The following is a 13,190-nucleotide window of genomic DNA, read 5'->3' as shown; positions in this document are numbered from 1 at the left end:
TTGCCCAAGTCTACTTTTCAGAAGCTCGTCCAAAAAATCAGTATGCGTAAATTATCTGAGTTGAATCACTTGTAGTTCTTTTATTTAGAAATTATGTCTAACTCAGGGAGAGTATCTAGAAGCATACTCACTTGATCTTAATGTACTCTTTTTCCTACGATTAGGAGCATTTTTCCCATTGGTTTTTTGCTACCTAATGAGGTTTTAATGACGCACCCATCCTGGGATGATCATACTCCATTGAGTTCACCAATTTCGTCATGTTTGACGTTTTTTTTAGACATTATGCATCATCTTTCTCACTTTTCTCCTTAGTCTATAGGGTTTTCTCCCATCTCGGGTTTTATTATAGCGAGGTTTTGTGAGTTTTACTACCAATGCATACTTTCTTAAATTTGAGACTCGCGTTCACCCGTTGTGCTGCCGACTTCATCAACTATTCTACTTTATCTGCTGAAGATCTGATGCGCTGGTTTGTTGAGTATTTACACACTCAATGGGGAGTGTTGCAGTCATATTTAGAATAGGAATGTGATTGTGTAAATCCTAATAAATCTAGAAGTATCTCTAGTATTCTTTTTAGGAGTTGATTACTTATTAAGAGTTGTAATCCTAATAGGGTAAGGTTTTTACATATCCTTTTACTATAAATAATGGCACAATGAGGTGATACAACAGACACCTCACAATTAAATCTCTCATCTCTCCCTCTTGCTACCGCTGGCCCTCTCTCTCTATATCCCTTAGTATAGTTCAGTTTAATAGGCCTACAACACCTAATAGTATATTAAAGTAGTTAAAGAACTTGGTTTATAATTATGATGCGGCCGTGGTTACTAATTATGGGGAATGTTATGCTTAGATTGGTTACCGTAAAGGGAATGCATTCGTAGAAAGCACTTTTTGTTAATAAGCATTGTGTATGTTACTAGTGTTTTTGTTATAAACTTAAAGAATGTAGTTAACTTTTTCAACAAAAAAAAAAGACTAGTAAATTTTTTATTAAAAATTCATGTGCTAGTGGAAAATTACTTGAAAGTGCATTTAAAAAGGTCATCTAACATGCGTTTGTCTATAAAACGGTTTTATGACTTGAAAACATTTATGTTCTGCTAAACGTAGTTAGAGAGCGTTTGGCAAGAGATCTTTAGACTAATATGCATAAAAAGAAACATTTACGAATACCTACTACGGAATAGAACTAGCAATGGTTAAACAAATAATAAATCGTGTGTCATAAACCACAATTTAGTGCACCTTAATTGTCTGCCTAATTAAAATCCGTAGCCAGAATCTAAATGTTCACATCTTCCTAGACTTTTTGTATGAATCTTCCATGTATACAAAAGCAAGAGTTACCCTCTTTTAACAAGAACTAGGACTAATTTTGTAGAGATCTGAAGACGTAGTGGTATCAGAAAAACCAATCCGTGTTGCATCTTGAGCCGGAAAAACCAACTTTGAATTTTCAACCTTTCGTCCCTGCTGTAATTCCTTAGAACTTAAACCATGTCAAGTGGAAAATTGACAGCTTGATCCTGACAATCATATACGTTGAGATTGGACTGAAATTGTATCACTTAAAATTACTGTATTTTTTCTTTCTCCACTTGCTTTGTCACATAAAGCTTCTACTTCGCGAATGTAGCAAACCATTTAGAGTTAGCTCAACTGATTAAGAGCCTTTATTCTTACATCCTGTAAACGAAAGTACGAAGCTAAAGCATTGATATTGGAGAGTGAACGTACTACTTATCATTACACGAGAATTTGCATAGTTGAGCGCAGAACAAGGTTTACGTTAAGGGTTGTGATTTTCACACATCCTTAACTACTTTTCCCACACCCTTCCTATTTTTTAATAGTTAATTGGTATCCTACTATTTAATCTTTCATATATACCCTTCCTACTTTTTTATGGTAATTAATGAAAGATTAAATAGGGAGGAGTATATATGGAAGATTAAATAGTAGGATACCAATTAAGTACTAAAAAAATAGGAAAGGTGTGGGAAAAGTAGTTAAGGGTGTGTGAAGATCACAACCCTTACGTTAATTACTAAGTAGATGTACTACTACGTTACCCAAAAAAAAAAAAAAAAAAAAAAAAGTAGGTGTACTACTACTAGGACCAATTTTATAGAGATCTGAGGACGTAGTAGCAGAATTAACACATGTTGCATCTGATGAACCAACAAGGTTCTGAGTTCCACTTGTGCTCCCCTGTGCAGTTGGATCAAACGGGTTTCTCAAGGCTGATAACTTCAGTTCATGAACAAGTGTCCGTCCTTCAAGCATGCTCACTACTGCAGACATGGTCGGCCTGAGAGCTGATGCTGGATTGATGCATAAGAGAGCTACCTTGACCATTGTAATCGCCTCTTCCACTTCAAAATGGGACCCCAAGCTTGGATCCACTAGCTCTATTAAGTTCCCCTTTTGTTGTAAAACAAGAGCCTGAAATAAGCAGATAAAAAAGATTAGCTGAGATTAGCTAGTCAACGTTGACATGTACTCAAGCACTTAGAATGAAGATCTTACCCAATCCACAAGGCATACTAAGTTCTCATTTGGTATATATTTCATGTTGCTCTTTCCAGCAACAATTTCCAATGCAACTACACCAAAACTGTAAACATCTGCTTTATTTGTTAAATAACCCCATAGTGCATATTCTGGAGCCATGTATCCTCTGCACAACAAATTGAGTTTCAAGGAGTTAGGCATGACATTAGTTCCAGGGGACATTTCAATAAACAAGCATGTAGAATATAGTAGCAGCACGCTTACATGGTTCCAGCAATTCTGGTGCTAATGTGAGTGTTCTCCTCGTCGTTAAGCTTGGCCAAACCGAAGTCAGAGATCTTTGCGTTGATGTCTTGGTCTAGCAATATATTTGTAGCTTTAATGTCTCTATGTACAATCTTCAGCGTCGACTCCTCATGCAGAAAAGCCAGACCTCTTGCTATACCTATGCATATTTTCTGCCTTGTAGACCAGTCCAGCTTTAATGGACCTGGACCTGAAACAAACATGAATTTCCAGGTCCCTTTAATTCACCATTCCTGTGTAATTTTGTTACTAAACTTGATAATTAAGCTTACCAAACAAAGTACGTGCAAGGCTATTATTTTCCATGTATTCATATACCAACAGTAATTGGTTTGATTCAATACACCATCCATACAATCTGACAAGATTTGGATGATGCAAAGCAGATATCATGCCTATTTCATTCAAAAATTCCTGGTTTCCTTGCTTTGATTTTGATGATAGTTTCTTAACCGCAATTATAGTACCATCCAACAATATACCCTGCATTTTACGTAAAAGCCAAATAGTTAATTCAGGACACACAAAAATAGGGGAAAAGACGTAGGTTGGATTAAACGGTACCTTGTAGACGGACCCAAAACCGCCTTCCCCGATTTTGTTTTCAGGATCAAAGTTGTTAGTGGCAGCTTTAATTTGCCTGAAGGTGAAAAAACCAGTTCGCAGATTCAGTCCTCTTCGAGCTGTCCAAAGAACAAAGTCAGAAAATTGGTAATGTCTTATGCATTTACGATATTTCTTTTGAACTTAGAGCCTGAGAGTGTATTTCCTAGCAACATGGAATTTGACCAAGTGATGCAACGGATAATACAGGAAAAAGGACACAAACTTTAGAACACAATAAACCCTAAATTCTTGTTGATTCGCACAAATGAGAATAGCAAGAACAAAGAAAATTGTTAATTCCTATGGAATACCCAAGTTGATAGACCAGAAGAGAATAAACTCTTTACTTTTACTTTAACATTCAAAAACTGCCCAGCCATCTAGGCTTACAAGAAAATATAAGGTGAAAAGGCTGAACCCCAATAGTCCCAACACATTGAGCCTAGCCAGGAATTTATTATGACCCTAGGTAATAAAGCCAAACCCAAAATTACTTCCAATTCGATGCATCAATACTTATTTAGATATAAATGCATAGATGAATGCCTCCTATCCAAGGTACTACATCAAACTTTCACAGTAGCTTAATTAGTAGTACCTTCTTCACTCAAACGTAAGACTATGCCCTCAATTGCTTCTGATCCCTGATAAATAAGATTAAACAAATAGTTAATTTCGTAATCAAGTCTCTTATCATGTTAAATAGTATTATAGTGTCCTATCCAAGCTTTGGTATTTTCATTTTCAAGCAACTTCTTACCGTATTCTTTGCAAGCACATGCAAGATGTCTTTAGGAAGCCACAACCGACTATGACCACCTGGCTCATCGTAAGACTCTCGTCGAACAATCTCCCATGCCATTTCTTGTATCAAATCATGCACATGCACGTAAGAGTCTGAAATACTTATGAGAGATTTCTCAATAAGAACATCTACCACCATGCGAGCGCCACCAGCAAAGCTAGAGTTTTCTAGTCTTTCAATTATTCGCTCCTTTCCACAAAAATCATGGGAACATGCAATGTCAAGGAAGATTCTCTTCTCAAACTCATCAAGTGTATCATAACTTATTTTCAATGCTTCAAAAGTTGTCCTAAAAGGAGCTTGCTTCAGTTTATCTAGTGCACTCTTCCATTCATCTCGACCTCTTTTGTACAATAAAGACCCTAAAGTTTTAAGAGCTAATGGAAGACCACTTGCATAACTGATGAAACATTTAGACAGTTCTAAAAAATCTTCTTCCAACTCATCATCTTTAAAGGCTTTCCAACTAAAGAGAGAAAGAGCTTCATCTTGGGTTAATGGCTTAACCTCATATACCATCTCTATACCATGTTCAACTAACAAACGTTCATCTCTAGTTGTAACAACGACTCGACTCCCGAAACCAAACCACTCCTTTTGTTTGACCAACTTTTCCAGTTGGTCTAATTGATCCACATCGTCGAGTATGAGAAGAACCTTTTTATTACATAAACACCTACTTATCATAGTGATTCCGCGATAAGTATTCCAAATTTGCATGTTATTTTCCCCTAAGATTTCAGAAAGAAGCTGCTTTTGTAGATGAGCTATACCATCCTTAGAGCACACCTCTCTAACATTAGCAAGAAAGCTGCTACCTTCAAAATCATGAGAAATTCTCTCGTAAACTAATCTAGCTAGGGTTGTCTTACCCACTCCACCCATCCCCCATATCCCTATAAAGCGAACATCGTTTGCATCTGTATCTAAAAGCAAATCTATTTCCTCCAGTTTAGAATCAGTTCCGACAAACCTCTCTGAGGAATCTAACATTGAAAACGTACGGTGCACTTTCTCCCATAGTGTATTGACGATTCCTTGGATAAGCTCTGTATCATACCTACAAGAAGAACAAACGACGTAAATAAAAAATCATCACACCGTAAAATAAACGTCAGTTGCTGAATCCCACGCTTACCTATAATCCTTTGAATTCCACCCAGCGAAATTAGCCACCCTTTTTAACGACTTTCTCCACTCAATTACCTCCTCCATTTGTTCCGGATAATTTACTTCATGTTCCGCAAAGGCTTCCCCAAAACTCCCTCGTTGATGGCGTACATCAGAAGGATCCACGTCATAAAAAATGGGGAAAATTCTCTCTTTCTCTTCCATGCAACGAACAATATGAGTAACTTCTCGCAAACACCAACCTGAAGAAGCAAAGTTTGTCGAAAAAACTATGATTGCAGACCTTGATTGGTCAATTGCCCTCAGGAGCTCTGGATTGATATCTGTCCCTCTTTCAAGTTCTGGTTCGTCCCTGAAAGTCTTGATTCCTCGCGCATCCAACTGTTTGTATAAATGATTTGTAAAACCCCTGCGGGTGTCTTCACCTCTGAAACTCAGAAACACATGGTATTTCCATGGAAAAACTGCAGGAGCCGAAGCCCGGGCCATTTGGCTGCTCACCGCAAATCGGAAGTGTTCCAAGCAATCCGCTCTACCCACAGAAGCTAGGTCGCACCGACACTCCAAAACTCCGAAGTGTCGACTTCGACACGCCGACAATACGCCCCCGACACGGCTTGGACACTGTCAAGAGACTCGCCAAGACACCGGTCAACGGGTCGGACACTCATCCGATACGCCGACGACACGGGTTGAATTATTTTGAGGCAGTTTTTGAAATATTGAAATCTTTGGGGCAATTTGGAATTACAAAAACTTCAGTCTAAAACTTCAGTCTCTATCTAATCTAATCTTCGCCTCCCTCCTCTTCTCCCTCACCTTCGAAGCGGTGGATGATCTCAAACAGTAGGCTGGTGGAGCGGGGAAGGAAAGGATGAGAGAGGTCGAGGAGAGAGAGAGAGAGAGACCAATGTGAAGGATAGAGAAGAAAGAGGACGACAGAGAAGAGGGGAAAGGAGAGAGGGGTCTGTGGAAAGCTGTGGTTGTGGTGGGCCTTGAGTCCATGACAAATTAATTAAACAATTGTTTTCTTTGTTGTAAGTGGTCATGGGCGGCGGCGGTGCGGGTTCTCATAACAAGTTGATGCAGACAGCGCAGCTCTCGAATTCTAGTTCGATCTGCCACCATGGTTGTCTGAATAGGAACGCCATGGCCTAAGTTTAATTAAACAATTGCTTTCTTTGTTGTAAATAACACTAGATAGTACTGATTAAATTAATCGAGTGTTTGGTGTAGTATCAGATTAATGATTGTATTATTTAGGGGTATGATATCCACACATTCATTTTTACTCTCCCATACCTTTTTGGTTTTTAGTCATCGGATCGGATGAATTGAAGAAGATCAACGGACAGAAATTAACAAGAGGTGTGTGAGAAGTAAAAAATGGTGTGTGGATAGTACATCCCATTATTTATATTGTGTTTGGCAACCGGATTCAAAAAAAGAAAAAAAAAATGTTTTTGACAGGAAGCAAATCCTATCTTCAAGATAGGAGGCAAATGAAAAGCCGCCAAATTAGATTAGAACCTGATTTTAAAAAAAAGGTAAATTAAGGATTTTTTTTTTGGCAGCATTTGTCCCCCAGTGGTCTGCAATGGTTCAATGCAATCGGGTCTTGTGCTATGTGGGGGCGACGCAATGGATTTTATGCTTTCTGGGTTTGGGTTCGTGCAGTGGTTCAAGGCGGCAACAGTTCGCAACCATGGGATCTCATTTCAAGATACAACAACAATGGCAGACTCGAGTGCAAGATGGTGATGCGAGCAGTTACAGAGAAGCAGTGGGTCATGGGCGGCGACGGTACAGGTTCTCATAACGAGTTGATTCAGACAACGCAGCTCTCCAATTCTAGTTCGATCTGCCATCATGGATGTCTGAATAGGGACGCCATGGCCTGGGTTTAATTTGCCACCTCTAATTTTCTGTTTATATATGGTTGATGTTGATTGGAGGTGGGGAGGGAGGGAGAGATGGAATATTTGGATGAGCATGTTGCGATGCAAGTAGAGAGGTTGAGAGCACGAGCATGATTTGCCCGACTAATTATACGGAGGTTCCAGGGAGGATAAGTTAGCAGGCGTGAGGGGTATTAAAATGGTGAGACCGGTTTAATTTATCCGGTGCTTAATTAGTACAGATGAGCACCAAACAACTTCTACCGTATTATTAATACTATCCGATCCTTTATACGGCATGTCAAACAAGGCCTATAGTTTAAGTGTAATTGTATAAATCTTAGGTTAGATTTTATTCTAGTTATCATTTCCTATTGCATCTTGTATTCCTTGAGGAAGAAGAAATATCTCTTCTCCTCTTTTACTATAAATAAAGGCATAATGTAGGAGGGATAACAACACGCACATATTCCCCTACATTTCAACAAACACATCTCTCTCCCTTCTCCTTGCCGCCGGCCACCCTAAATATTTTTAGATAAAATAGACCACAACACGTTATCATCACGCTCCTACCGCTGCGCTTAGGAATCTGACGTTGAAGAATTTTTCTGCATCAAATCAGTTCATCCATATCATCACGCAATCAGGTTCTTTCAAAACAACGGCTTTTAACTCGGTATTTTTGCAGCCCTGATAGCATGAACATTCACCATGATGCATGACCCAACTTTACGTTTTACGATTTTTAGATTCTACATAAATTGTGTATGCCTCATAATCATAATTGTTGAATTATGTGAATTTGATGTTTGCTATGAATTGCATATGCATCAATAAAATTGTATATGAATTGCATCAAATTGAATTCAATTAACATATTATTATTTTGAATATGCATATAATTGAGTTATATTTGAATTAAAATAAAATGAAATTGGGAATCATGGCCTGGGACCCATAACCTCGAGCACTCACCCAAGCCTGCAGCTTGCGACTGAACTGTGCCAAAGCCGAGAGATCTAGGTTGAAACCCAGAACACCCCGACGCCAACCACGACGTCCCTCGCCATCGCAGGATGGCCTGCATGCCACCCTCACACATCGGGTCACCATGTTTGACTGCCTGAAGCTTGTCAAAAAACCCGATTCGAAATTCTAGGGTTTCACAACGAATGTCGAGATTTTTTTTTTCAAATCTCCATTCTTATTTTGAGGTTTTTAACGACCCACAGACTCGTACTAAGCATCCTTGTCCCAACGCCGACCGCTTGACGTGGCACCGTCGACCAAAACCCCGCGTTCTTCCCCGGCTGTACACATCCAGCACGACTGGGTTTGTGACCCACGTCCTTTTTTTTTGGGTTTGAACCCTCCATGGCCTGTTTTTTTTTTGGGCTCCCTGCAGTGACCTAAAAACCCTTTTAGGCCCTTCCTGCAGCGGCCCATATGTTTTTTTATCTGGGCTTACCTGCAGCAACCCACCCCCACTATCCCGTCCTCCCCGTAAGCCTGCAGCCTACAACCGAGTCCAAATCTAGCCCATTCTTGGGCCTGGAATGCACGGCACAAAATTTTTTTAGCCACCCGTGGCTTTATTTATTTATTTTTTGGGCCCCAAATTTTATTCGCCTAATTATTTTAGGCCCAATGGGTTTTATATTTTTCACCCACATTTTAATTTGGCCCGAAGTCCAAATAAATTAATTCATTTATATTTGTACACCTAAAAGTTATATTTTTGCATATTCTTGTTGCATATTTGCTTATATATATATATATATATATATATATATATATATATATATATATATTTGTGTTTGCCTGCAGGAATATATGAACCTGAAGTTCATAATTATTTTTGAAACCCGAAGTTTCTTATAAATATGCCTTGTTTGAAAACCTGAAGTTTTCACTTTAAAACATCACCCATGAAAACCTGAAGATTTTTTTCATGCAAAAATTAAACCAATACATGTCTATTAGAACCTATATGTTTTACTCCTATGTGAATGGATTGATTTTTTTTTCTCCATTACACTAACCACATCTTGTCCATCTATTTTGTGATAGGAACATGTCGAATTTGAACAAACTCGACTTCACCGCTTTGGAGTTCTCTGGAAGAAACTACCTCAAGTGGGTTTAAGATGTGAAGTTCCACCTCACTGCAAAGAACTTGCGTCCTGCCATTGAAGAAGCAACAGATGAACCTGTTGGCGAAGCTGAAAAGGCCACTGTTATGATCTTCATTCGAAGACATATCCATGACGCTCTACAAACTGAGTATCTTGTTGAGGAAGATCCACGTGCATTATGGGTTGCTTTGGCTGATCCTTTTGATCACCAAAATGACATATTCTTGCATGAAGCAAGAAACGACTAACAGCACTTACGCTTCCAACAGCACTTACGCTTCCAAGACTTTAAGTCTGTGAATGAATATAATTTTGAAATTTGTCGAATCTGATCACCTCTCAAGTTTTGCAATGAAACTTTGACTGAAGAGGATCTCCTGGAGAAAACCTATTCGACCTTCTCTGCTTCTAATATTGTCCTGCAGCAACAATATAGAGCTCAAAAGTTCACCAAGTTCTAGAATTTGATCTCTGTTTTACTTCTTGCTGAAAAGCAGAACCAGCTGTTGATGAAGAATCATCAAGCTCAACCTACTAAGGCGACTGATGTGCCTGAAGCGCATTATAGCACTAATCAACGCCCAAAACGCCAAAAGAGGCGTGGTAGGGGAGGCCAGAAGCCATCCCACCAAGGTCAACATAGTCAAGGCCCATCCAAGGGAGGAAACAAAGCCCCGAAGTGCTCAAACCTCACTCCCAAGGCCCCGAACTTCAAGAATAAGGACAAAGCACCTGAAACCATGGATGCAGATATGTGCTATCGCTGTGGTTCCAATGATCATTGGTCCCGTGTTTGCCTAGCTCCCAAGAAGGTTGTAGATGAATATCATTCTCGTTGTAAGAAGTTTGAATCAAATTTCGTGCAAGTGGACGATTCAGAGACTACAAAGATGGAGGTTTCTGACTCTCCAGATGATACTTATTTTTTAACTGAAATAAGACAATTGGGGCCGAATTCCACTAAGTGGCCGAACCCCTCCTTTGTTTTTGGTTGATTTTTTGAACAATTTTCCCTTATGTTTGGATTATTTATTGGTGATTTGTTTTTTTGGATATTAAGTTTTAATTAATTACCATCCTTGAATAAATGAAATTATTTAAATTTTATTTTTTAAGTTATTAACTTTTTAACACACATATCCCACCATTTGCGTAGTTACACGTGGTGTACTACTTCGTGTTCCTGTCACACTAAAAATCTTTCTTTAACTTGTCACTGGACTGTGCTGAGTGAAATTACCAACCACTCAAAACTTGCCACATGGTGAGTTTTGAGTATAAATTTTGTAACACATAATTGTATAAAATTGTATGGTATAAAATTGTGTGATATAAAATTATACTTAATAATTAGCACATGACAAGTTTTGAATGGTTAGTACTGCCACTCAGCAAAGTTTAATGGCAAGTTAAACCTCAAACAAGTTTTTCTCGATTCGAAGGCATGGCGGTGGAGGGCGGGATACTCCCAGTTCGATTGGAAACCTATTTCTTGCAGGGCGAGGAAATAAGGACGCGTACTAGGCCACATTCAAGTTTAGGGTAGCAAGTGAATGAAAAGAAAAGAAATTTTTTTTTCTTTCTGTTTTTTGACCTTTTTATGAGAAAACAACACTTAAAAGAAAGTGAGAGTACTAGACCTGTTGAACTGGAAGCTTTCTCAACTGATAGAATCATACAGATCTTGAAAAATGTATCAGTATAAACATCTATATAAGAATTGCATCAGTTGCATATGAAAATTGGGAAATCATTTAAAGAGCAAGAGAAAGTGCCATTCTAACTTTAGGAATCTTATCAAGTTCCTTGACGTTGAACTCGCCCGGGAAAGACAAGCACGACTTGGGTCTAATACTATACTGCAGGACAGTCTTAACATCTCCGCGAACATCGAGTCTAGCTTTCACCACTGTTTGATGAGCAACCGCCCACGATCCTCCAACTGTCAAGGTGCTTCTCTTTTTTGAGTGGTTCTTAGTGAACTCTACCGCTGCTGCACTCTTCTTTTCTTGATCAAGTTAATAAAGGTACGATGCTGTTAGCAAGTCACCCTTGTTTGCCCTAAAAATATCACAAAGATAGCATAACAGTAACTCAAATCTGCATTTGGCCTCTACAAAATTTGTTGTTAAATTTGTTGATAAGTTTAGTTTAAATCAGACGCTTTATCCGCCTTCATAGTTATAGGGTTTGTAGATTGAAATGAAACGACTTACAGAATTATTGAAGCATCAGAATTGAGACTCTTCATGCTAATGCCTGCACTACATTTGGAGAAAGTGCTGGAAGCAGTTTTGTATTCTGCCTCCACACCGACGGCAATGCTTGCACTATCGACAGTTGCTGAAACGTTGGTTGCAGGGGACTAGCACAGAGAAACAGACAGAGCTGCGGCACCATATTCTTGGCGTGTTTGAAACCCGAGCTGTGAAATCAAGACAAGTGAGTTGTTTTATAATTTGAATTAAATGTGATTATCATGCAGCTTCAAAAGGGTGAGCAATTTCGGCAACAGAAATTTCTTTTATTTTGTTGTTATTTTTTGTGTCGCAGATTTCATAACAAGAACACCAATTCAAGGAGTTTCCAAACAAAAAAATTGCTCAAACAATGAGAACAGTACCTTGCCCGATTTGTACTCCAGCAAGCTGAATGAAGCTGCGGTCTTTGTGGTTGACAGAAACTTCATACTTAATGTTCCAGTAACCTGTCATAACAAGGGGGAAATAAAGAAAACCTTGATCCGAACGAAAAACAGCAGAGCTCAAACTTATTAGGCAACAGTAAAACTATATTGAACCAAACCCACTTTTGAATCCATATCTATTCGGCAGTTGAAGGTGGCATTCTTGTATTTGTGTCTGATCCTGCAACAGCTGCACTCAATTGTGCTCCATTCTTCGTGGAGGTTGAACATGTAAGGTTCTGAAAACAAACCAAAAAAAGGATCAACTTTCTGTCTAACGTTTTAGAGGGTGTGCCAAGATACGAACATACTGTAAGTTGTGAGTGTCAAAGAACATGTGCTTACTGTTTCTTGACATACAGTAACTTGGTCAATCCGAGTAGAAAATTATGGAGCCTTATTTGGTTAGGTTAGGAGTCCTTATTTAGTGCAATTAATTATGAAAACCTTATTTAGTTGACAAAGAATTTGTTACCATTTAGGACTATAATGAAATCCTAATTGATTTGGAATATCCCTTTAATTAGTTAATAGGAAAACTAATGAAAAGGACTTGAAAACTTTGAGTTTTAATGATAAGGACAAAATAAAGGGTAAAGTGAATAGTACCAAGATTGACTTTTTAGTGTAAAAATGTGATTTTTCGTTAAAGTGAACAGTACCGGATGTTTTTCGTTAAAGTTCCCTTAGTTAATAGGCCGGATTAAAGGGATGAGTGTCTATATATTAGGAGGTCCCTGGACTCACAGCATTATCTTATTCTAGTGCAAAACCCTATTTCTGTGCACAAGGACTCTCGGCTGCTAGAGTGTAGACGTTCCTCCTTGAAACCCTAGCAGTCATGGCTTCTTCTTCCTCCGCTTTGGAAGATAAGTTTATTTCCCTTTAATTGTTTGATTGATTTATTGTAGTTATATTTGTTATATCTGTGATTCTAGTAATCTTACATGTGGTATCAGAGCCTCTCAACTTGTCTAGGATTCAGAATTTCGATCATGGTTGGTTTTGAATATAATGGTAACGATCAAATATCATGCCATAACTTTTTATCCTTTACAATGTGTAATGCTTCCGTGAATAATATGATTCATTGA

The 13,190-nt window shown here is 38.5% G+C and overlaps 1 protein-coding gene across 2 annotated transcripts; it reads right to left on the bottom strand.

Moving 5' to 3' along the window:
• Window positions 1-1,732: 1,732 nt before the first annotated feature.
• On the bottom strand, window positions 1,733-6,510 carry LOC103447122 (disease resistance protein RPV1-like). 2 transcript variants are annotated; one of them, XM_070822349.1, is made up of 8 exons: window positions 5,382-6,510; window positions 4,199-5,303; window positions 4,037-4,082; window positions 3,397-3,515; window positions 3,105-3,315; window positions 2,791-3,022; window positions 2,542-2,692; window positions 1,733-2,457 (listed from the first exon to the last, which is right to left on the bottom strand). In XM_070822349.1, the coding sequence occupies exons 1-8, from the start codon at window positions 5,861-5,863 to the stop codon at window positions 2,053-2,055; spliced, it is 2,751 nt and encodes a 916-aa protein (XP_070678450.1). In that variant the 5' UTR covers window positions 5,864-6,510; the 3' UTR covers window positions 1,733-2,052. The 2 variants fall into 2 exon arrangements, with proteins under 2 accessions (XP_070678450.1, XP_008384519.3); XM_008386297.4 differs by having other exon boundaries at window positions 2,791-3,016; window positions 5,382-6,427.
• Window positions 6,511-13,190: the final 6,680 nt, after the last annotated feature.

This window comes from Malus domestica, chromosome 05, assembly GCF_042453785.1.
Source record: "Malus domestica chromosome 05, GDT2T_hap1".
Lineage (NCBI taxonomy): Eukaryota > Viridiplantae > Streptophyta > Magnoliopsida > Rosales > Rosaceae > Malus > Malus domestica.
Note: the sequence above shows the minus strand (reverse complement) of the source record. Positions and strands in the feature narration are given on the sequence as shown.